This window comes from Gossypium hirsutum, chromosome A11 (assembly GCF_007990345.1).
Source record: "Gossypium hirsutum isolate 1008001.06 chromosome A11, Gossypium_hirsutum_v2.1, whole genome shotgun sequence".
Classification (NCBI taxonomy): domain Eukaryota; kingdom Viridiplantae; phylum Streptophyta; class Magnoliopsida; order Malvales; family Malvaceae; genus Gossypium; species Gossypium hirsutum.
The window spans coordinates 77,767,042-77,794,149 of record NC_053434.1 but is presented as its reverse complement, the minus strand read 5'-3'; the positions used below and the strand labels follow the sequence as shown (position 1 = coordinate 77,794,149).

The 27,108-nt window shown below is 35.2% G+C and overlaps 1 protein-coding gene across 1 annotated transcript; it reads right to left on the bottom strand.

The window, feature by feature from the left end:
- Positions 1–510: 510 nt before the first annotated feature.
- On the bottom strand, positions 511–2,491 carry LOC107890247 (ABC transporter G family member 8). The gene has a single exon (XM_016814728.2). The coding sequence runs from the start codon at positions 2,339–2,341 to the stop codon at positions 533–535; it is 1,809 nt and encodes a 602-aa protein (XP_016670217.1). The 5' UTR covers positions 2,342–2,491; the 3' UTR covers positions 511–532.
- Between the last annotated feature and the right edge of the window lie 24,617 nt (positions 2,492–27,108).

The following is a 27,108-nucleotide window of genomic DNA, read 5'->3' as shown; positions in this document are numbered from 1 at the left end:
GTCAAAACGTTTCAAGTTAAATTGAGTCGAGTTAACAAATCCTATTATTTATACTCAATGTTGCATTTATATGAATCAATTATTTAACTAATAAACGAAGTATACAATTATTTAACTACATAAACAATATAATAGTTTTATTTTTTTAACTTAATGAGTAAACAATTATCAAAATAACATAATTTTAACTTTTAACTTAATAGTTTTGACTTTTAACTTTAATAAAAGTAAACATTTATCAAAATGATGTAATTTTACCTTTTTCTTATTCGGATTTTCGGATAACTCGAATTTTATAATTCATATTCGAGTTAAATTAAAAAACTTAATTTTTTATTCGAGTTGATTCAAATAACTTGATTAACTCAAATAATTCGAACTATTTAATTCAAAATTTAAAAATTTTATTGAATTTTTACTATGATTTGAGAATGAAAGGGAAAGAAAGATCGGGACATAGCAAAGCAAACAATATAAGGAAAAAAAGAAGAAGAAAAGAAAATCAAAATGTGACAATTGAAACTTAATTTCTTCATTTCTTTGATCTTGAAACCCTTCTAATCAAAACTAGCAAACAAAGGAGACGATAGAACACAAAGAACCCAACTAAGATGTAGATGTTTGTCCATCTTTGTCTCTCATGGAGGCCTTTCTTTTGTAATACATCAGCTCCTGTTACCATGCAAGTGCTGGTTTCATTGTACCAAAGAAAACACCTTGACACCAGGCAAGAATACTCATTGATAAGAAGCGCATCAAGAGCGTATTTATACATTGAGAAAAAGTGCATGAAGAGCCAGTACTTGGGCATGCTATCCTTGGAGATGAAATAGCCAGAGAAGAGGAAAAAGGAACCCAGAAGTATTGTTACAAGTGAAGTTCCGGCTATATAATTTGGCGCAAGAGAACTCAAGAAGAGAACAAATGAATTTGCCATTAGAACGATGATCCAAATGACCAAAACGAAGTAAGCAAAAGCTTGCCATGAAGCACATAGACCCACTAAGAAATAGACAGAGATGGAATATATGATCGCAATGGCAAGCAAATAAGGCAAGAAGACAAGGGTATTGGCTATGAGGTAAGACGAGAGTCTATAAACCCCGCTTGACGTTTCCCTCAGCAGAATTGGCCTTTCATTGAGGAAGATTGGAAGGGTTTCAGTTGTAGAGGAGAGAAGGAAGGTTAGGGTGAAGGCAAAGAGACCAAATCTTTTCTCTATACCTTCCTTGTCATAACCAATATTAATGTAAATTGTACCTAAAACAAGACCCACAATAAGAGCTTCTAATGCATTGGTTAAAAGAAGCTGCCGTGTTCTGTATATAATCTTCCAAAACCTGTTATATAGAGAGCAGATTTCATCAAGTCTTGAGCTTCTATACCTGACATCACTTGCTTCTTTATTGTCGGGACTTATAACAGATTCTTGTTGTGATGGAGGGAGTGATGGCGGTGTAATCGGTTTGTTAGCATGCAGCTGGTTTAATATTTCCATTGCATACTCGAGGGCGTTGAGCTGAGGAGGGACGGTAAACCCGTTGGAGCTTAAGAATGCCTCAAGAGAAAATAGAGTACCATGGTGCACCACAGTCCCTTTTGATAGCAAGAGGATTCTATCAATAGTGGAAAGAATCTTGAAGCTTGGTTGATGTATGGATAAAACAACAGTGCGGTGACGTGAAACAGCTATTGATTTGAGGATCTGCATTACATTGAAAGCGGAAGTACTATCAAGGCCTGAAGTGGGTTCATCAAGGAGTAATACAGCAGGGTCATGGAGGAGACTTAGACCTATTGAAACACGCCTTCGCTCACCACCCGACAGCCCATGAGATAGCTTGGTGTTAGACAAGTGCGTTAGACTTAGCTCTGACAGAAGAGATGTCACCGTGGTGTCGACATCAGATGTTTTAGGGACGAGAAGCCGGGCAGCAAAAGCAAAAGTTTCAGCCACAGTCAGCAATGGCAAGCATGCGTCATGTTGAGGAACATAAGCAGAGAGCTTACGAAATGAAGAAGGGTTGATAGGAGTGGAATTGAGTAAAAGAATGCCATTTGTTGCTGACGTTCGAGCTGCTAGGATGTCAAGGAGAGTGGACTTTCCGGCTCCGCTCGGGCCAACAATAGCTAGGATTTGTGAGGGATTTGCAGTGAAGGATACATCCCGGAGGATGTAAGTTGGGGGCGTAGAGGTGCAAGGCTTGAAAAGGAAATAGCCCGTGAGAGAAGTGGTTGAGGTGGTTGATTTAGTATAAGAGACGGAGGACGCCGTTAGAGTATAGGTTTTGAGCGCTGGTGATGGTGGCGGTGGGGATGAGGAGGCTAATTGATCTTCCATGGAGGAGGCGGGCGGATTGGCTGGAGGGAGAGGATTTTGTAAATAGGGAATGGGGTGTAGAGAGGTTGGATGATGGCAGTTTCCATCAAGTTGGAGTATAATGCTGGGAGAGAGGGATAAGATGGACGTGAATTAAAAAAGTTAAAGGGCTGACTATTCACTACGTATGTTTATCTAATCATGAAGACCATTTTTTCAATAAAGGCCCATTTTTTATTTTATTTACGGAAGTAGGTCAATTTTGTTATTATTTATCAGAAAGGGTCAAAAACTATAAAAACACGATCACATAGGAGCATATTTGGGGGAAATTTCAGCAAATCACGTCTCTAAGGGAGCGATTTTGCCATGTCAGCACAAAACGCACTAACATGGATGCGCTTTTGCTGCCGTGGAAAAATCGCTCTCTTAGGGATGTGATTTAGCTCGTGTTTTTTTCCCAATAGTCATTTAAAAATTTGACCGTTGGGGGGTCCAACGGTCAAAAAAAAAAACTATAAAAACCCCCTCCTATTTTTTTCACACAACATTTCTTCTAAATTTCTCAAAAAATTCTCTCAAATTTCTACCTAAATCTCTCAAAGCTCTTTTTAATTAAATTATTTTCTTTATTTTTTAAATAGTATTATTTTTTTATAATTTCAAAAATATTTGATCGTGTTAGCAATGGCAGCAGAATTGATTCGTCTCGTTCATAAAAATATCTCTGTCGAACAAATGAAAATCGTAAGTGTTAATTTTAATTTTTGAATATTATTTAATATTTTTTTCATTTATGTAATTTTAATTAATTTTTATTTTATAATTTTTTATAACAGTCTGTAGATCAGGTGTTACAATGTTATATTCGTAATATGTCTAGTCTTCCATCACCGTTGATAGAAAATTACTTGAGGGAAGCCGGTTTTTGACGCGTGGCCAATATAGGCCGGGGGTGCAAGTTGGACCCGAGTTAATAGAGAGGTGGAGGCCCGAGACGCACACATTCCATCTTCCATGCTGAGAGTGTACCACCACTTTGGAGGACGTGCAGTTACAATTGAGATTGCCGGTGGATGGGTCTGTACTCACCGGGTCCGTTCAATATGCTAATTGGGGAGTCATATGCTACGATCTTTTGGGTGTGATTCCAGATAATATTTACGGGGTCGGATCGAGATGGGCTAGTTACGAGACACATTCCTGGAGCCTGGGAATGATTTGACTAAAGTAGAAAGAATACGATATACTCGGGCATACATCCTTGAGATGATTAAAGGTTATCTGATGCCGGACTTGTCATGAAACCTCGTACCTTTGAGGTGGCTGCTGAAACTCGTTGATTTTAGAGTAGCTAGCGAACTTAGTTGGGGGTTTGCTGTGTTGGCAACATTGTACCGGGAGATGAGTAGGGCGACGCCACCAAATAAAACCAAAATCAGAGGTTGCCTATCACCACTAGAATCATGGGCTCGGGTTCGCTTTCCATTTTTACATCATCAAGTGAACCACTCATATACATTCCCACTCATAATGAGGTAAAATTTATCTTACATTTTACAATTATTACATAGATTTAAAATATAAATTTATGCTAAAAATTTATTTAATTAGGTGGAACCATTAGACAAGTTATGTTAGAATACCTATTGCTCTTGAAGATATACGACTTCTATTAGACCAACGGTCAGAAGCGCATGTAAGTATTAAATAAAATATATTTACATAATATAGTCATTTCATATTTAGTATTTAGTATTATGTATATAACTAATATTTTTCTCACGTTCATATAGTTTCAATGGACACCATATGAGGATCTGACAATTCGGACAGTAATTCTGGATGAATTCTTTCAAAATTTGGCATGTTAAGGTCCCATTGGTCAGCTATGCTATTGTCGAGATGCACCAGATGTATAGAGTGTTGCGGTATTTTGGATTCACAACTAATTCCTGTGACAACTGAGGTGCTCGATGATGAGCACAAACTCGACTTACGGTAATCAAATACGAATTGCCAAGTATTCTTCTCAGAATATATCGAAATTTGGGAAAATTGGTATTATCATATACCTACTCGCGAACCGATCATTGTTCCAGAGTTAGCATGCGCACCAGATTACATGTCGTGGTTTAGGATCCATGGCAATCCATATTTTTTGTCGGAAGAGTAGAGGCGTCGTTAAATCCGTGTCGAAAGGGAAGGATGGGGCCCTTTAAATCCAATGAGAAGGGATGACACGGGCCAATCAACAACGCCTACACAATCATTGGGCCCAACGCTTCAAGTGACGACACCCACACCATAGCCCCTTTAGATTATGCCAAGTGCGTATCCTAGTCCTTATATGTATCCTAACCCTTATATGTTTCCTTTTCCCAGTCCTATGCCAGGTTGGAATGCATGGCCTGGTGCATCTCCTTTCCCGATGACTCCGACTCAACTGACGATATATAGGCCATTGTAGCAAGAGGGATCATACGAGGCATTGTCGGGGAGCCCATCTCATTACCAATCCCCATTGCTTTATGGGATTCAAACACCTCCGCATTCTTTATTCTATCAAGGTGGGTCATCTTCTCAATACCCATCCTATACCATAGCTAGCAATAGCCGATGGGTATATCTACCATACATAAAGGTACTGTCAATTTATACCAAAGACTTGCAGTACACAAATACGTCCCAGCATTGCTTAAAACTCCAGAACAGACATTTGAACACTTGGCATTCATGAAGCAATAGGTAGTTGTAGTATGCAGGGCCTGTTTCAAGGTCTGTTATGTAACCTGGGACGTACCTCTCCAGCACTTGACACCATTGCCACACCTCATTATATGAAGTGTCCTACCCACTATGCATCTTTCCAACGCCTTTTGCTTAGCTATCCAAGCTTGGCGGTAAGAGGGCGTGTACCTCAATTGGCTATAAATATTGGCAATTAAGACTGACACAGAAGTCCTGGGATCCACCTTCACCATTGGTAGTATTAAGCTAGCTATCATATCTGAATCCATTTTGGGATGATCTTGTGAAACACCTGTCAATGAAGTACGTTAAATAATGCAACATTAAGTAATAATAGTATTATTTAAAAACCCTAAACACCCAGTGATACTGTATCGGCAACGCAGGTATGTGGACCTTTGTACTTTTTTATCTCCCACAAACCTGTCTTTTTCCTAACCGAAGCAATGATTTTCCATGAACATGTACCGTCTTGCACTGTACACTTGGCCTCGAATTTCTCAAATTTGGATTTAACTATATTATAGTTAACCTCGTTCATGATGCTATATTGTTTCAATATTCCAAGAAAACTATCCTTACTAGAAAATCCTTACCAACTTCTAATTCACCCGAATCCAATGACGACCTTGTACGACCACGCCTTCTATGTGGTAGATCTGGAAACTCCAACGTATCATCTACCGATAGATTGACATTATGCATGTGGGCTGAAGGTCAGTACACCCTGAATCGTGGATCTTCTTCTTCTTCTTCATCTGAAGCCCCTTCAACGTCTTTAGGTTCAATTAGAACAAGCTCTGGTTCAGAAAATAATGCAACTTTTGCACTGTCAAGGTCGGGCTCTCGAGGTGGATCCACATCGAACTCATCATCCAACCCACCATCATCTGAAACGTACAAGGTCCTCTCTTCGGTGGACGTCGAAAAGAATACATCATCCCTTCTTGTAGATGTTTCGCAATGTCCCCAATCAGATGTGCATCGCCAACCACTAGAAGTTGATGTCATTCCCCAGTATGTAACACCCCGAACCTGAGACCGTCACCGGAGTCGAACACGAGGTGTTAACAGACTTTAACCACTTATAAACAAATTTCCCAGACACTGCCAATCTGCGTACTAGTCGCTTTAAAAATCATATCTTGAGTTCAGAAACTCGGAATCCAGTTCCGTAAATTTTCCCTGAAACTAGACTCATATGGCCATCTACATATTCTTTTCTAGAATTTTTGGTTGGGGAAATTAGTACAGTTTATTAGTCAAAGTCTCCCATGTTACAGGGATCGACTACACTGACCTTTGCGCATTACGACTTGGATATCTCCCTGTACAGGGCTTCAATACTGATGTTGTTTGTTTCTATAGAAACTAGACTCAAAGAGGAATCTATACATATATGGCATGACTCCTAATTATCTCTGGTTAATTTATAATGAATTTCCAAATTCGAAACAGGGAATCCAGAAACCGTTCTGGCCCTGTCTTACGAGAACCTGAATATCTCTTAACATACTGTCCATATGATCGTTTCGTTACTTTCCTATGAAAATAGATTCATCAAGGTTCGTTTACATAATTTATTCACTATTTAATTCCCTTCCTACTATTTTTAGTGATTTTCCAAATATACATCACTGATGCTGTCAGCATCTGCCTTTAAGGTAGACTTTACCTATTTCATAGTTTCCATGATTCAACTAACCCTTTTAGCATAAATAACACAAATTATGATAGTGATTAACCATTCCCATGGCCAATCCTTGTTAAGCATATCCACACCTCTCAATAACCATATCCATACCAAATGATTATAACATTATACTAAAACATATATAAGCCATTTTCGCATGGCTATCCAAAATTATACAAGTCCAAAGGGTCCATGACCCCCAACAAAAAGGGTAGTCCTATACATGCCATTTCGAAGTTCAACAAAAATTGTACCAAAAAGGGGGGGCTTTGATAGTGTGGGCGACTTCGACTTCAAAATCCCGAGTCCGATAGCTGGAGAACCAAAATCTATAAAACAGAGAATCAAGGAGACGGAGTAAGCAATTTATGCTTAGTAAGTTTTGAGCAAGGGATTCCAGCACAACAAGAGTATAGCATTCATGTAGCTAAACGGATAATTTCATATGCACAATTTTTCAATATCATACTTACTTCACATTACCAACCCTTTTATTCATACACAAAGATCAACTTAGCCAAAGGCCGGTAGCTCATTTATCAACTGAGCGAATACTTATTTGTAAGGGCTCAACTAATTCAAAGCACATACGAAACATACCTCAATGTTGGGATGTTTCAAGCGTATTAACTGAAATTTTTTACAGCAAGATCATTCACTCCCAAATCACGTACCTTCGGAATTTAACCGGATATAGCTACTCGTTCAAATGCCTTCGGGACATAGCCCGGTTATAGTAACTCGCACAAATGCCTTCGGGACTTAACCCGGATTTAGTAACTCGTACAAATGCCTTCGGGACTTAACCCGGATTTAGTAACTCGCACAAATGCCTTCGGATCTTAATCCGGATATGGTCACTTAGCACAAAGCCTTCGGGACTTATCCCGGACATCATTCAAATAACCATGCACATTTAACAATAAATCATGGCACATTCGTATTTCGTTTTCGTTAGCAAAACTCAAACACAAGACACTTATCATTCTTGCAATTTCGGCTCAATAGCCACACACAAGGAGCATGATTTTGATTTGCTTAAAACATGATCTAATCAAATCATAATTTAAGCTCTTTTACTCAAGAACTTACCTCGGATGTTGTCGAACGATTCCGATGGCTACTCGACCACTTTTTCCTTTCCCTTATCCAACTGGGGTCCTCTAAGCTCTTGAGCTAATTCAAACAAATTTAACTCATTAAAGTCTCATTTTGCTAGCTTATGGCCGAATATGACAAGGAGTTTGATAGGTCATATGGCCACCCTTTTAGCTCAAATACACAATGGTCATACGCATTTTTAATCACATCAAGCAATTTAATACAATTCATTCGAACATCAAAAGAGAAGCTCAAGGTACTTAGCCCATATATACATTAGACATTAGAGTCACATGTGTACGAAATCACGAATCGAATTCAACATACTAGCTAATATTTCCCCTTAGCCGAATTTTCTAAGTCAAGCTAAAGCCATCAATAGGCTACCTATGGCCGAACATACACATAGCTTATGTACTTATTCATGTGGCCGAACATACATGTCTATGTTGGGGCCGATTGCAACACTTAATACATTCTACAAGTATGGTTACTTGTATTGACTAAACACCATTTTGTTTCAAGTTCAAAACTTGGCTAATACACACATATATACACTAGTAAAGCATCCTCTCCCTTTCCATCAATTTAACACATGCATTACTCATTAATATACAAAAATTATATTCGGCCTTAGCACACAACTTGCTAGCCGATTCTTCTCCATCTAGCAACCAATGCACATATGTGCTCACTCAAAAATGCTAAAAAGAAGATTCAAGAATCATCAATCCACCATCACATGCATCATTAACAAGCTTCATATTTAGCATGCAATGGCATTAACACAAAATCCACCTAGGCCGAATATCATCCCCATGACATAGCAAAGATTTGAACCATGGGCTAATTAGAACTCAAGCTAGCAACTAAAAAAAACATGCATGAATCTCATGGCACAACCTCAAACATACCTTGATCTAGATACAAGTATGGCCAAACCTCCTCCTAATCCTCTTCCAAACCAAACATGAAGCAAGAACTCCTTCCTCCTTCCTTAGAATTTTCGGCCAAAAGAAGATGAAAAAGGATGAACAAAATTTTTTCTTTTCTTTTCTTTAACTCACGGCAAAAGGGGGGGCATGGATGAGACCATTCTTTTTTTTTTCATCACTCCTCCCTTTCATTATTTAATGCCCATGCTCCTTATTTTATCATACTTCCCATGAAACACTAACTCAACATGTTTATGACATGTTCTTGCCCATCACACTTGGTCTACCATGCTTGTCATGGCCGGCCACTACTAATAGAGGGGGGAAATTGACATGCAAGTCCCCCCTTTTTCAACATGCACTAATAGGTCCTTATGCTTTGACCTATCACATTTCAAAATTTTCTCACATAAGTCCTATTTACTAAAACTCACATGCAATCGACTAAATCGAAGCTTGAAATTTTCACACATTCATAATTACATATTCTAGACAATAAATATCACATTCGAACATTTTGGTGACTCGGTTTAGCGGTCCCGAAACCACTTCCCGACTAGGGTCAATTTTGGGCTGTCACACAGTATGTATTTCCAGCATCGAACATCGACCTACCGAGGTGCATGTCTCATCCACTAACCCAGTGTCGTGTAGGAATTGTGTATTCCATACTGCCACCAAACACGGGCTCTTCCGTGTTCTGCCTCTCACTAATAGAGTGTCAGGTAGGGGTCATGTATTCCTCTCGAACAGCAATAGATGTTGAAGTCACAAAGGCTTCATTTGGCGATGAAAATTGTACATAAAACTCAAGATATAGTGATCCACTAGCGAGATGAGTCTGCACCATTGCCTCCAAGCTACGACCACCTTTGATATCAAACGAGTCATATGTCACGAGATCAATCGAAGCACAAAATCGATACTTAATAGACGAAACTCTCATTGGCGTCGTTCTAAAAATTTTGCGCCTAATTCTTTTACGAAGTTCTATCAAATCTATGTTCTGGTTAAAAACCAGTCGCGTTGTGTTCTTCGATAAAAAAAACAACACCATTCTCAATGTCACGGACCTCATCATCATAGTAAATAACAGCACTAATACGTTCAATCATCTTCAATTTCTATTATGCTTAACCTCTCTAATTTTTCTTGCTATAACTTATGCAACCTGAGAATAAAATTTGGCTTATTTATAGCCTAAGGCCAAACAAGAACTACTGTAGAAAAAGGGCATCCACGTGGAAGATTTTTCAGTAATTTTGCTGATAGTGCATCCTGCTTGAAGCATTTTTGACACTATTTTTTTAGAACCGTCTTCTCAAAATTATTTTTTCAGGAACTACAGTAGAAAAAGAGCGTCAATGTGGGAGCTTTTTTTCAGTAATTTTGTTGACAATGCATCCTGCTTGAAGTATTTTTGAAACTCTTTTTCAGAACCGTCTTCTCAAAATTATTTTTTTAGGAACTATGGTAGAAAAAGAGTGTCCATGTGAGACCTTTTTTCAATAATTTTGCTGATAGTGCATCCTACTTGAAGTGTTTTTGATATTATCTTTTCACGACCATCTTCTTAAAATTAATTTTTCTACAACTACTGTAGAAAAAAATAAAATAAAATTCTTATTGTCAATATAACTTTTTCTAAACCCTTAACCTAAACACAAAATTATTTTTTTAAAACTAAACCCTAATTTAATTAATTTTCTTAAAAACTCTAAACTCTAAACTCTAATTTAATTTATTTATTTAAAACCCCTAAAACCTAATTTAATTATTTTTTAAAAAAAATCTAAACCTTGATTTATTTCTTAAAATTCTTAAACCCTAAATAAATAAAACCCTAAATTATTTTAACAAAATCCTAACACTACAACCCTAAAACCCTAAACGCATAAACCTTAGGGACTAAACATGCAAATAGCCCTAACCCTAGAAAAATACAGGGGAGCGATTTTGCCACGTCAACAAAGCGCATCCACGTCAGCATGTTTTGTGCTGACATGGCAAAACCACTCCCTTAGGGACGCGATTTACTGAAATTTCCCCCAAAAACACTCCTATGTGGACACGTTTTGTAATTTTCGGCCCTTTCCGATAAATAATGAAAAAATTGGCACATTTCCGTAAATAAAGTTAGAAATGGGCCTTTATTGGTAAAATGGTCAATATGAGTTTATAAAATAGATTTATATTTAGCGAGAATATTAGTTCGATCTTGGTAAATAATAAATGGTATTACTTTAAATAAAATAAAAAATGTAAAATGTTTATAAATAAATATTAATAATTTTATTTATAAATAAATATTAATAATTTTATTTAAATATAATTGAATAATAATTAATTATAAATAAATACTAAAGCTTAAATCATAAATTGTAAATCATTAAATTCAAAATTTTAAATCTGTAAAGTATTATTTATTTATAATATCTACTATCAACGTTTAATTATGTTTAAATAAAATCATCAATATTTATTTATAAATTTTTTAATTTAATAATTATGTATTATATTTTATTCACTAATAATACATGAAATTTATCCACTTTAACATCTTTCAAATATTATTCTTTATATTTATCAGAGGATGTAAGATAAAATTATTGTTGCTTAATTTTAAAACTTTTCTGTTTATATGGTATCATGCATAAATGTAATATAAGAAAATACTCCTACGTGAATAACTTTATTTAATGTCACATATGATAAAATTTCTAAATTTAAAAGTAAATTTTGATTTACCTAATTAATTATTTATGTAGTCAATTTAAGATAAAAAAATATTTATTTATCATTTAAAATTAATTTTTATAAGAATATAACATTGATATTTTTTTGATTTTTACCTTCCATAATCGATTAATTTATATATGTGTCGAAATTTTGAAATTTATGAATTTAAGCCCTTTTTATATTTACGAGAATAAACCATTTTTTGGAGAGAAAAAGTGAAAATGCGTCCTGTAAGGCGTGTTTTCACTTTTTAATTTTTTTCTTTTTTCATTTTGTGGTTGGAAATTAGAGTTTATGAATTTAATTTTGTCTATGTTTGAGATATACATTGTTATAGTTTTAATGTATGTTTTGTAATGCCCTCAACCTGACCCAAATCACTGGGTCTAGATCTTGGGTATTACCTTATGACACTTAACAAATTATCAGAACAAACATCGCCTACTCTTGATTTGAAGTATATTTCTTATTTATTTTATAAAAAATTTCATTATTAAAGAAAAGTCTTTAAAAACAAAATAATACATGAGAATTATCATAATTTAATTACAACACAAAAGTTTAATTAAAGACTGACTCTAAAAGACGTAATCCTACTATACGCCACTTTTTCCAGATTGTCCACTAAATGCATAATAACCCAATTCGCCCCTTCCTTGGCGCCCTGCTGGTCTAGTTCCTCCTGGCATAATCATTCACAACTACACCTGAAACATAAACATAACAATTGCAAGTTATACAAATTTAGTGGTTTTAAGTACAAAGTACCTTTAAACTTTTCTTGTTGGATTCTACATTTTAATTCTTTGAATTATCATTTCTGTCTTTGGCAGATTCCTACACATCGTCCGATACATATATAATACCTATGCACTACTTACCATACTTAAAGAATCATCCTTAACTTAACTTATTAGCTGACTTCAAATCTTATTAGACAATAATACCATTTCCTCTTTATTCAGACAACTTGCATCGTTTATCCTAGAACAATTGTTCATAGGCACTGTTCATTGGAGGATACTTACACTTTTTTGTGGATTTTCACATGAAGTTGAATACCATCAATATACCAATCAAGTCATATTCTAGATCAATACCAAACACAAGCTCAGACTAGAAATTGAACCAACCGGATCATTTAGAAATATTTTTCACCGCTCTTGTTACAACGCATAACAATACCCAAATTGACAGATGGCACAAATACCAGATAATTCTAGAGTCGAACATGATGCTATTTAGATATGGCAGATACCAACAACTCAAATTTCCAACCTTAATTACCACAAACGAAATCAGACTGATGAATACTTGTATATCTCTTTTCACTGAGAATACGTTCAGACTCTAAACTAACAAATGATCACAGTAGATAACCTCTTTGGATACACAGATTCATTCGATTACATCACAACACTATTCAAACCAAAATAAATCCAGACATAAAATATCCTTATCAGAGACTTATCTATTAAAGGACTTCTTAGAATTTATCCAAAATTACCACAAGGGAAATACATAATTCACCACATAAACTCAATAGAGTACGTAGCAAAGACAACATACAGAGTTACATGTTTACTGTACCAACGAACTGTTCACAGAAGGTGCCATGAGTTTCTCATTCATGTACTTATACAAAAATTCATGTTGTGATCTGCCAGTTCAATTAACATTATATCGAAGGCTTCATCATGAACATTCATGTCATCATATTATCCCATGGGTGTCAATCACATGGTCTTACACACTTTCATGTCGTGATCTGTCAGTCCATTCTTCATCTTACTAGAGGCTATACCATGAGTGTTTCTATATCATTTATTTCCATGGGTTTAAACCACATGGTCTTACACTTATTTTCATATCGTGATCTGCTAGTATAATTGCCCTACCAGAAGCTTCACAAAGGGACATTACTCAGAATTCACGTACTACACTTGATCGATTCATATTTTTCATTATATCGAACTTTACCTTCATACTTTCTAATCAACATTATTTTCAACAGAACATTATACATATCATCATGGCACACATATCATATTTACTATTCTTCATATACTTATCAATTATCAAAGATGTCATTATCATTTATTTATATATATTTACTTTTACTTAAACAGTTTTCATGCAAGAGTGTCACATCCCATATTTTTATTATTAGTGGCATAAGTTTGAGAACAAGGAAGTGTTTGGTTTAGTTTTTAAATGCCCATTAACTATTCTAGTGGTCATTATTTCAAGCCTCCATGTTCACATTTTTTTTTAAATTTTTACACATTTTTCCAATGTGCTTTATGAGTTGCCATCCACCCCATAGTCACCATATTTAGGAGGATTCCTTTCCTCCATTAAGAGTCAAAATTACCTTAAGTTGAGGGTGCATGATCCCTTTTTCACTCCATGTCTCCCTCCCTTACCAAAATTAGAAGATGTTCATTAAACCTAGACCTATTTGACCAACCTATTCCTACTTTTCCAACCTCACATTGCCGTCCCCTCTTCCCTCTTCTCCACATTTTATTTTTTTCCTCTTTATTTTCACTTATTTCCTCTCTTATCTAGCTACACCTTTTGTTTTTTCATTTGTTTTTCTCTCTTTCTCCTACGTGATCGACTTGAACACCTCCTAGCATCGTATCTTTTTTTCTACCACCACACTGCCCTTTTCCTTTTCCCATGTCCAACCGTTGTTGAACCGTCTCTGGTGGTTGAATTTATTCTTTTTTCTTCCTCGGTTCATTGTCAACCTTTTATTTTGATTAATATTATATCCTCTTGCTTTAGTGATTCTTTTGAATTGCTCAACTCTCTGATCTAGTGTCTATTTCGATCCATTGCCTATCTCGATTTGATCAAGTGTGTAAGTGTGGATTTCTTGATCATCCATTTTTCCTCTTAAGTGTTTTCCTCTCTTGGCCAAATGGTATAGGGGCCACAAGAATAATATTTACTCATTTATTTATATATTATTTATGAGTAACTCTATACCATACCTTCTAGAAGGTCCAAACAAAAATCATAGGGGAGATCCTTAGTTTTGCATAAGAAATAATCAAATCAAGAGTCCAAAATTCTGGGGTAAGTATTGGTGAGGTTGTTAGTAACCAATTTATTAGTGAAAAAATTACCTTCAATGGATATTAACAGTAACATCCCATTTTCAGTGAAATCGAAACAGTGGTTTCGGGACCATAAATCCGAAGTCAAAAGAAAAATTATTTTAATATTATTGCATGGTCTGCATTATGATAGGAAAGCTATATGAAAATTTTGATAAGAAAATTTTATCGATTATGTGTTTAATTAAGGAAATGACCAAATTGCATAAAATGCAAAAGTTGAGTTCTAGTAGCTAAAAGGATTAAATAGCTATGGAATTTAAAATAAGAGGTCCTTATATGGTAACCAGACTATCAAATAAAAGTTAGTAGATATTTTTGATGAATCATCCATGAAAAATTAGAAAAAGGCAATGACTAAATTGGAAACTAAAATAATTAAAAGATGATAATAGAAAAATATCATCATTTTGTATCAACTTCCCCAAAATTTTTGTGGAAACCCTAGGAAGAGAAAACAAGCTTTCTTGGCTTAATTGGGTAAGTATTCTTGTCCCGTTTTTAGTAATTTTTATATTTTTGAGATCAGAATAGCTTAATTTATCTATTTTGGGGATTAATTTGAAAAGTCATCAAAGTATCAAAGTTTTTCCATGGATGAAAATGCTAAAATTTTGAAATTTACGGTAGAAAATGAAAGGTTGTTGATAGATAAACAACTTTTACAAAGAGAATTTTGATGAAATTATGATTTACGGATTAAATTGTAAAGATGAAAAAGTTATGGAAAAATTTTGAATTTTTGTGAAATATATGTGCTGTAAATGTTATATGAAAATTTTTGTTAGGTTTGGAATAAGGATTAAATTGCATGAATTTCATTTTCTGAGCTTAGGGACGAAATCGTCATTTATGAAAAGTATAGGGGCAAAATAGTAATTTTGACTAGAATGTGAATGGGATTAAATTGATGTTAAATTCATTTATATAGATCCTGAAAGACCTAATACTAAATTGGATCGAGGAAAACAAAAGTTTCAGATTAGTAGATTTCGTATACGAACAAGTATCAAGGTACGTTCGTGTAACTTATTTATGCATGTTAATATGTTTGAATTGACTGTTGTATTTGGGTGAATTATATAAATGTTTAAAGTATGAAATGAATCACATGCTCGATATTGCTTGATAAATGATAAGTTCTGTTAGAATAATGAAATTCGATGGATATATGATTTCCCGTATTGAATGTGGTCCTGCATATGTTGCAAACAGAATATAGCTCGGACAAGCAATCCTGTTATAGCCCTTTCAAGTGTTCTGTTATATAGTTCTTGCGAGCATCCTGATTGGTAGTGATCTTGCATGTGTTGCGCACTACCGCAGCTCTTTGTAAGTGTTCTGTTACATGATTCGATTAGTTATGATCCAGCATTTATTGTAGACACAAACGCAGCTCTTCATGAGCGTCCTGATATAGGCTCTTATGAGCTTCTTGACATGGCTTGCTTGAACTCTTTGTCAAATGGCTATCTGGTTCTCCCTAAAAATAACTTTTCGAAGTTACCTGTTAAGCTCTATGAGCTCATTGATTAAAACTCTTACGAGTTTCCTATTTAGCCTGAATAAACGTCATGTTACATGGCTCACCTGAGCATCTTGATATGTGGCTCAAGAGTGTACTCCCTGATTATGTGCTCAATGGGTACCCTTGAACATGAATTAACAGATTATTGATTTGTATACCTCGCTTATACTACCCGAATATCCATCAATTTTCCAATAATTCAATGGATAAATTTCTTGATATGAGAAATTATGAGATTAAAAGAATTATGTCTCAAATACTTCTGAAATACCTGAAAGTCTGTAGCATGATGAGCTTATCCATGTTTAATTGATATACATGTAAAATATGTGACTAACTTGCTCAATTGAGTATATGTGAATAGGTAAACTTGCCAATTTGTTGGGAACCATGTTATTGTTATTTTTATTTAAATGAATATGATTGGTAAGTTTAAATCCTATTATACGAACTTACTAAGCATTTAAATGCTTACCAAGTTTATTTTCTTCTGTTTTATAGTGCTCAGAAGCTCATAAAAGTTGGAGATCGGTCGGAGCATCATCACACAATCCACCAGCTCGTTTTGGTATAAATAGTAAACATATTTTGGTATAACGGCATGAATAGGTTAACTTGGCAAATTATTGGCTTGTAAATGGTTGTTTGTAATCTAGCCATTGGAATGGCTAGTGATGGTTTGAATTGCTATATTTATAAAGTTATATCATGGTAAAACATATGTGTTTAGTATAGTTTGATTGAGTTACGTTAAACAAGTATATTTATCAAAGGTAAGATTATAAACATGAATACATGTGATAATATATCATGTTAGATGTTAGAGTTAGCTTGGTAATAATGCTTGAATTGGTTGGTATATGTTTGCAACTTTTGGTGTAGGTTGTTGGCAAATTTTGGGTGAGAAATAAAGCTAGGAAATGGCTTTATTTTGTTCGCACAGGTAGACACACGGGCGTCTGTCTTGACCGTGTGTGACACACGGCCTGGCACATGGGCATGTGGTTTGGTCGTGTGTCCCCTGCATCTTAAAATTGAGAAACAGAATGCTTAGAATTAGACACACGGGTAGAGACACGGGCTTGTGTCTCAGCCGTTGCGACACATGGCCTAGCACACAGGTGTGTGGCTGACCGTGTGACCCAAGTCAGAGAGTTACACGGGTAAAGACATGGGCTGGAACACAGTCAAGTGCCTTACATTGAATGCCCACATGAGTTGAGCACCTACTAAGGCTTATGCCATTCGTGCTTGTAACAACTCAGTTTTAGCTAAATTGGAACAGTGGTTTTGGAACCATAAATTCGAGGTGAGAAAATTATTTTTAATGCGTTTACAGCATGTGATTATATATGTGTGAAAATTTCGTGAGCTAATTTTATTGTTTAATAGCCCAATTGGAGAAAAATGGCTAAATCATGTAAAATGAAAATTTTGCATTCTACTTATTTAAAGTGCTAAATTTCCATGGCTTATTAAATGAAAGGTTCTTAAGTTGATATTAGACCATTGATAGTGGGAATGGTTGTAACATCCTGAAATAGGGCCTAAACAGAATAGTGGTTGTGAAACCACAAATTTGAGGTATAAAAATTTATTTTATTATCATTTTAAGGTCTATGGCATGATTGCATGATTGTGTGAAAATTTCGTTTAGAAATTTTATCGATAGAGGGTCCAATTTGATATTTAGGACTAAATTGTAAAAGTTGTAAAATGTGTGTTCTAGTTCACAAAGGGATTAAGTACTTGTGAGTAATGGGTTTTTAAAGTGGAGGTCATTGGATAGTAATTAGACCATTATACTAGTTTGGACAAAAATACCTAAAGGAAGATAAGACACCATAGTTTTTAATTAAGGGCATTTTGGTCATTTAGTTATTAAAATGAATTAAAAACAAAATTAAAAGCTAATTTTTGTCCATCTTCAACCCCTTGGCTGAATTTCACATGAGGAAGACATAGCTAGGGTTTTTCAATCTTCCAAGCTCGATTATAAGCCCGTTTTAGCCCCGTTTTTAATGTTCTTTTCGTTTTTGGAGTCCTGATAACTTGATTAAGCTTATTCTAGCAATAATTTAACCTAGGGTTTATATTTGTAAAAATACCCATAGGTGAAATGTGTTTATTTTGATGTTTTATGGTAGAATATGAAGCTTGAAATTGTGTTAAACAACTTTTGCTAAGCGATTTTACGTGAAAACGAGTAAAACGACATAATCGGTAAAAATACCTAATGTTCATAAGTACATGTTAAAGTGAGAATTTGATGTTTCCATAGAAGAGAAAAATGATCAGCATGTCATAAAACATAAGAAAATAGGATGAAGTCTAATTTCCGAGCCTTGGGGAAAAAGTGTAAATATGTAAAACTTTAGGGGCAAAAATGTAATTTTACCAAAGTTTGAGTCAAGCACTGTTTTAATAAATGTGAGTATTAAATAACCTAAATTTGTTATTATAGATCAAGAAGAATGAGATCCAGAGTTAGACCGGGGAAAGAAAAAGATAGTGGACTAAATCGATATAGTTGATTGTATTTTGTTTCGAGGTACGTTTGCAGTAAATAAATGCAATATTCTATTAATTTATGTGAATGTTGCTAATTTCTAGTATGTGTATATTTATTTTACAAAATTATTCAAAGAAGACTCAAGCATGAATTGACGGAGAAGTAATTTCAAAAAGTCCTAGTTGAACTTTAGGAATGTATAGGTTACAAATGTCATGACATTAGGGTTTAAGGGTACCATTTAAGACTATGCCAAGGCATGGAAATTGTTAAGGTTTCTAAGGCAAGGATATCATGTAAGACCATGTCAAGACATGGCATTGATAAGTTTCTATAAGGCAAAGGTCCCATGTAAGACCATGCCAAGGCATGACATTGGTGAGTTCATAAAGCAAGGATACCATGTAAGACCATGTCGAGACATGACAATGGTAAGTTTCAAAAGGATACCATGTAAGACCATGACAAGTCAAGGCAATGGTAAGGTACCCGTGTATCCTTAGTATTCCAAGTGGTTCAACAGGAAAATTTAAAGAGAATATCAAGGTCAGGTAAGGTAAGGTAAGACGAGTTATACTAAAAAAGGTAAGACAAGTTCATGCTAGAAGAGCAAAGGTAAGTATATAATGTTCATGTATGCTTGATAAGGAAAAAGGTAAGTAAAATGTATTAATAAATTTGATTAAGTAAGTAAGTATTTAAGTAAGTGAGTATTTATGTCTATGACAATTAATGAAGTTACATTAAGTAGTATCATGCCAAGTAGTAAGATAATTCTTATGAATGTTGTTATTTATTTGCATGCAAACTTACTAAGCTTAATGCTTACCCCTTTATTTTCCTTATTTTTTTATAGTTTTTTCAAACTAACTCACAGATCGTAAAGTACGTCAGAGGTCGAGGCACACTATCACAAGGATTATTTTGGTATAGCTAGACGTTTCATTTTGAGTATGGCATGTATAGCATCATAGCCATTTTGTGTGTATGATCTTATGATATGGCTAATGAATGGTATGTAAATGCTTGATAATGATTAGCTATTGGAATGACTAATTAAGGACATGTTTGGTGTTATGTATGCCCAAATGCTAGTTATTCCATGGAAATCATGAAAAAGGTGAAATTAGCTTTAAAATAGTATTGGACAACAATAATGATGTGAATTTGAAAAATCACTAAAAATAGTAGAATTGGATTTAGATAATTCATGAGATATATATTTAAATCTTATTGAGTCTATTTTCATATGAAAGAAACAGAGTAAATAAAGGAGTTGTATTTTATGAGATATTTAAGTTTTGGTGAGACAGGGTCAGAGTGATTTCTGAATCCCCTGTTCTGACTATAGAAATTCTCTAAAAATTGTAAAAAAAATAATTAGGAGTTATATTTTATATGTATATATTTCTCATTGAGTCTAATTTTAGGAGAAATAAAAGGCATGGTTATTTGAATTCTGTATAGGGAGAAGGTTAATTCGAAGTGAACAGTGGTTAGAGTAGCTGAACACTAAAATAGGGGAAACTTTAACTAATAAACTGTATTAATTGGCTGGACCAAAAATTTTGAAAAAACATTAGTAAGAAAATATACGAGTCTAGTTTCAGATAAAATTGACGGATATGAATTTCTAGTTTCGTAACTCGAGTTATGATTTATTTAGTGACTATGACACAGATGGACAATTTATTTATGAAAGATGAAATAAATTGTTTTGATCTGTTTAAGTGATCGAAAATTTTTTATTGATTCTAGTTTGTTCTCGAACCGTTTCAATTTCATGTTTTAGGGTCTCGAGGACCCTTTTTAGGGACATAATGAATGAATGAAACTATATTAATTTTAAAAGTAATTTTTTATGCCCCGAATTAGTAAGCTAAGTCTGGTAAAGCCTCGTGCTCAACTCCGGCGACAGTCTCAGGTAAGGGGTGTTACATTTATTGGTATCAAAGCAAAGGTTTAGTCAGTTCTCAAAATATTTAGTATGAGTAAGAGTCTAGCTATACATGCCATACTTATATGTTGATAGTGTGATGACTCTTGACGATTTTAAAATGTTTTCTTTTATAGTTATGGTTCCCGAACAAGGTGGTGCAGATGATGTAGAGAGTAATGCGCCGGCTCTCGTAGAAGGGACGGTGCCACCAGATAGTAGTGAAAGGCCCGTTACAGTTAGTCAGGGAGGAGGGGCTCGAGAAGCCTTCTTCCAAGCTATGAATGAATGGTTTGCCAAGTTCGTTCGTACGAATCCGACTGTTAGACCTCCACCCCCTCATGATCATCAGACCACCCATGTAGCTCCCCCAGTCACAGGTACGGTTATAAGAGAAAAGCAACCAGTTGATAAAATCAGAAAATAAGGAGCCGAAGAGTTTTGAGCTACAAAAGATGATGATGCAGAAAAGGCAGAATTTTGGCTCGAGAATACTATCAGATTCTTTGATAAGTTATCCTGCACACTTGAGAAATGTATGAAATGTATTGTATCACTCCTTAGAGATTCAGCCTACCATTGGTGGAAGACACTTGTATCATTTGTACCGAAAGAGAGAGTCACTTGGGATTTCTTTCAAGAGGAATTCCGTAAAAAGTACATCAGTCAGAGGTTTGTTGACCAGAAAAGAAAAGAGTTTCTAGAGTAGAAACAGGGCAATATGACAGTGACTGAATATGAGTGCGAGTTTGTTAGACTCAGCAATTATGCTCGAGAGTGTGTGTCTACAGAGGCTACTACGTGCAAAAGATTTGAGGATGGGCTTAATGATGACATCCAATTTTTGGTTGGTGTCCTAGAAATAAAAGAGTTTGTTGTCCTATTTGGGAGAGTCTGTAAGGCAGAGGAGCTGTTAAAAAGAAAGGGCAATGAGCAAGTCATTTTAGTCTACATCCAAAAGGCCTAGAGAGTTCTCCACTAGATCTAATTTTTCAGCTGGATATTCTAGCCGAAATAGAGGCAAAAGATTTATGAGTCCAAAAGCTCAGACCACTTCGATTGCAAGTGTCGGCAGTGCTCAGCCTGATAGACCAGAGTGTCCCTGATGTGGTCGACGTCACCCAGGTCAGTGTCAAGCATCTGAGATAGGTTGTTTCCGATGTGGTACACTAAACCATTTTATTCGGGAGTGTCCCAAGATGATTAAAAGAGAAGCAATACCAAGTGTAAGATCAGGTAACGCTCCTGTCAGAGGCAGAGCACTGAGAAATTTGGGAGCTGGGGCAAGTAATAGAGGTGCATCTAGAGATTTAGCAGTGAGGCCAGATGTCAGAGCACCTGCGAGGACCTATGCTATCCGTGCTCAAGAAGAGGGATCCTCCCCGATGTGATTACGGGTACATTTTCACTCCATGATACTAGAGTTATTGCTTTGATTGATCTGGGTTCGACCCATTCATATGTTTACATGAAATTGATGCCTAGTATGAGTATGCCTATAAAATCTATAGAATTTTTTATTAAAGTATCCAATCCATTAGGCAAGCATGTATTAGCAGATAAAGTATGTAGAAATTGCACTTTGATGATTAGAGGTCACTGTTTCCTGGCCGATCTCATGCTATTGCCGTTTGATGAATTTGATGTGATTCTTGGTATGGATTGGTTGAATACACATGATGTAATAGTGAATTGTGGAAAGAAATTCATTGAGTTGAAATGTTAAAATGGTGAAACTCTTTGGGTCAATTCAGAAGAGTCAGATAGTTCATTTGCCATGATTTTTGTTATGTCTACTCAGAAATGTTTGAGAAAGGGTATGAAGCTTATCTTGTTTTTTTGTTGAACACTAAAGATCTAGAATTGAAAATTGAATCAGTGCCTATGGTATGTGAGTTTCCCGATGTGTTTCTAGAAGAACTACCAGGTTTGCCTCCTGTTAGAGAAGTTGAGTTTGGTATTGAGTTGATTCCAGGTACCACACCCATTTTTATTGCTCCTTATAGAATGGCCCTTGGAATTGAAAGAGTTGAAAGCTCAGTTGCAAGAATTAACAGATAAAGGATTGTGAAAAAGAAAGACAGATCAATGAGATTATGCATAGATTATTAGTAGCTTAATAAGGTAATAGTAAAGAATAAGTATCCACTACCTAGAATTGATGATTTGTTTGATCAATTGAACAGAGCCACTGTGTTCTCCAAGATAGATTTGAGATCCGGATATTATCGGTTGCGAGTTAAAGAGTTAGATTTCTCGAAGACTACTTTCCGGACTAGGTATGGTCATTATGAGTTCCTTGTGATGCCATTCTGCTTAACTAATGCTCCTGCCATTTTCATGGACTTAATGAATCGAATTTTTAGACCGTACTTGGATAAGTTTGTAGTTGTGTTCATTGATGATATCTTGATTTATTCTCATGATGAGATTGAGCATACAGAGCATTTGCGGATAGTTTTACAGATTCTGAGAGGTAATCAGTTGTATGCCAAGTTCAGCAAAAGTGAGTTCTAGTTACGAAAAGTTGGTTTTCTTGGACATATTGTATTAGGTGAAGGTATCAGGGTTAATCCGAGCAAGATTTCAGCTATTGTTGATTGGAAGCCTCCTAGAAATATATCAAAAGTTAGAAGTTTTCTTGGTCTTGCCGGATATTATAGACGATTTGTAGAGGGATTTTCCATGATAGCTACCCCGCTGACAAGATTTCTACGAAAGGATGTCAAGTTTGAATGGACTGAGAAGTGTCAACAGATTTTTGACAAGTTAAAGGCATTGTTGACTGAAGCTCTTATTTTAGTACAGCCAGAACCAAGTAAGGAGTTTGTGATTTACAGTGATGCGACCTTGAATGGACTTGGTTGTGTACTTATGCAGGAAGGAAAGATAATTGTTTATTCCTCTAGACAGCTAAAGTCACATGAGAAGAACTATCCGACACATGATTTAGAGCTAGCTGCCATTGTTTTTGCGCTGAAGATCTGGAGACATCATTTATACGGTGAGAAGTGTTGAATATTCACTGATCACAAAAGTTTGAAATATTTGATGACTAAAAAAGTTTTGAACTTGAGGCAAAGAAGATGGCTAGAGTTGATTAAAGATTATGAGCTAGTGATAGATTATCACCCAGGTAAGGCACACGTTGTTGCTGATGCTTTGAGTAGGAAATCTTTGTTTGCATTAAGAGCTTTGAACACTAGTCTAGCCTTATCAGATGATGGTTTTATCTTAGCTGAGTTGAGAGCTAAACCGATGTTTCTTGAAAAAATTTGTGAAGCTCAGAAAATGACAGTGTTGTTAGCCAAAAGAGCTTAGTGTGAGTCAGATATAGAGTCAGATTTTCAGATTAGTTTTGACGGTTGTTTGATGTTCAGAGACAGGGTATGTGTACCGAAGAATGATGAGCTTATTCGAAAGATCTTACAGGAAGCACATAGTCGTTTTTTGTCTATTCATCTAGGTAGTACAAAGATGTATAATGATTTGAAGAAAATGTACTGGTGAGTAGGAATGAAAAGGGACATTTCAGAGTTTGTTTCTAGATTCTTGATCTGCCAGTAGGTAAAGGCCGAACATCAGGTACCTTCAGGTTTATTGCAGCCTATGCTAGTCCCTGAGTGGAAATGGGACCGAGTTACTATGGATTTTGTGATAAGATTACCGTTGACACGGAGAAAGAAAGATGTAGTATGGGTTGTGATTGATAAGTTAACGAAGTCAGCTCATCTTATCCCAGTTCGTATGGATTATTCACTTGACAAGTTGGCCACATTGTATATTTCAGAGATAGTCAGACTACACAGGGTACCATTATCGATCATTTCAGACAGAGATTTGAGATTTACTTCACGATTTTGGAAGAAGTTACAGGAAGCATTGGGCACAAAGTTGAGTTTTAGTATTGCTTTCCATCCTCAGACCGACGGTCAGTCAGAGAGAGTTATTCAAGTATTTGAAGATATGCTTAGATGCTTTGTACTGGAATTTCAAGGCTGTTGGGAAAAGTTCTTACCATTAATAGAGTTTGCCTATAATAATAGTTATCAGTCGAGTTTGAAGATGGCATCTTATGAAGCTTTGTATGGACGTAAATGTTGGACACCTTTGTATTGGACAGAGCTTAAGGAAAATTAGATTTACGGGGTTGATCTAGTTAAAGAAACAGAACAGAAAGTAAAAGTCATCAGAGATTACATGAAAGCAGCTTCAGACATACATAAGTCGTATGCAGATTTGAAGAGAAAAGAGATTGAGTATCAAGTTGGTGACAAAGTGTTTTTGAAAGTATCCCCGTGGAAGAAAGTTCTCAGATTTGGCAAGAAAGGCAAGCTAAGTCCACTTTTTTTCGACCATTTGAAGTGATTGAGAGAGTCGGACCATTAGCATATCAGTTAGCTTTGACGATTGAGTTAGAGAATATTCATGATGTATTTCATGTGTCTATGCTACGTCATTATCATTATCATTCAGATCCAACACAAGTGATTTCTCAGATAGAGGTTGAGATTCAGCCAGACATGACTTACAGTGAAGAACCAGTAAAGATTCTAGATCGAGAGGTAAAGCAATTAAGGAATAAAAGTATTGCACTTGTGAAAGTATTATGGAATAGACATGGGGTAGACGAGGCTACATTGGAGCTTGAAGAGGCTATGCGAAAACAGTACCCAAATCTCTTCACAGGTAAGATTTTTGGGGACGAAAATCCCTAAAGGAGGGAGAAATGTAACATCCCGAAATAGGGCCTAAATGGAATAGTGGTTGCAAAACCACAAATCTGAGGTAGAAAAATTTATTTTATTATAATTTTAAGGTCTATGGCATGATTGCATGATTGTATGAAAATTTCGTTTAGAAATTTTATCGATAGAGGGTCCAATTTGATATTTAGGACTAAATTGCAAAAGTTGTAAAATGTGTGTTCTAGTTCACAAAGTTACTAAGTACTTGTGAGTAATGGGTTTTTAAAGTGGAGGTCCTTGGATAGTAATTAGACCATTATACTAGTTTGGACAAAAATACCTAAAGGAAGATAAAACACCATAGTTTTTAATTAAGGGCATTTTGGTCAGTTAGTTATTAAAATAAATTAAAAACAAAATTAAAAGCTAATTTTTATCCATCTTCAACCCTTTGGCCAAATTTCACATTAGGAAGACATAGCTAGGGTTTTTGAAGCTTCCAAGCTCGATTGTAAGCCCATTTTAGCCCTGTTTTTAATGTTCTTTACGTTTTTGGTGTCCCGGTAACTTGATTAAGCTTATTCTAGCAATAATTTAACCTAGGGTTTATATTTGTAAAAATACCCATAGGTGAAATGTGTTTATTTTGATGTTTTATGGTAGAATATGAAGCTTGAAATTGTGTTAAACAACTTTTGCTAAGCGATTTTACGTGAAAACGAGTAAAACGACATAATCGATAAAAATACCTAATGTTCATAAGTACATGTTAGAGTGAGAATTTGATGTTTCCATAGAAGGGAAAAATGATCAACTTCTCATAAAACTTGAGAAAATAGGATGAGGTTTAATTTCCAAGCCTTGGGGAAAAAGTGTAAATATGTAAAAGTTTAGGGGAAAAAATGTAATTTTACCAAAGTTTGAGTCAAGGACTGTTTTGATAAATATGAGTATTAAATAAGCTAAATTTTTTATTATAGATCAAGAAGAACGAAATCTAGAGTTAGATCGGGGAAAGAAAAAGATAGTGAACTAAATCGATATAGTTGATCGTATTTTGTTTCGAGGTAAGTTTGCGGTAAATAAATGCAATATTCTTTTATTTTATGTTAATGTTGTTAATTTCCAGCATGTGTATATTTATTTTATGAAATTATTCAAAGAAGACTCAAGCATGAATTGGCGGAGAAGTAATTTCAGAAAGTCCTAGTTGAACCTAAGGAATGTGTAGGATACAAATGTCATGACATTAGGGTTTAAGGATACCATGTAAGACCATGCCAAGGCATGGCAATTGGTAAGTTTTTAAGGAAAGGATATCATGTAAGACCATGTCAAGACATGGCATTGATAAGTTTCTATAAGGCAAAGGTCCCATGCAAGACCATGCCAAGGCATGGCATTGGTGAGTTCATAAGGCAAGGATACCATGTAAGACCATGTCGAGACATGGCAATGGTAGGTTTCAAAAGGATACCACGTAAGACCATCACAACTCATGGAAATGGTAAGGTACTAGTGTATCCTTAGTATTCCAAGTGGTTCAATGGGAAAATTTAAAGAGAATATCAAGGTAAGGTAAGGTAAGGTAAGACGAGTTATACTAAAAAGGGTAAGACAAGTTCGTGCCAGAAGAGTAAAGGTAAGAATATAATGTTCATGTATGCTTGATAAGGAAAAAGGTAAGTAAAGTGTATAAATAAATATGATTAAGTAAGTAAGTATTTAAGTAAGTGAGTAAGTGAAGAAGTTTAAAATATGTCTATGACAATTAATG

What these genes read in the sequence shown, in the direction of transcription:
- LOC107890247 (XM_016814728.2), bottom strand. Translation starts at nt 2,341, where the DNA reads ATGGAAGATCAATTAGCCTCCTCATCCCCACCGCCACCATCACCAGCG.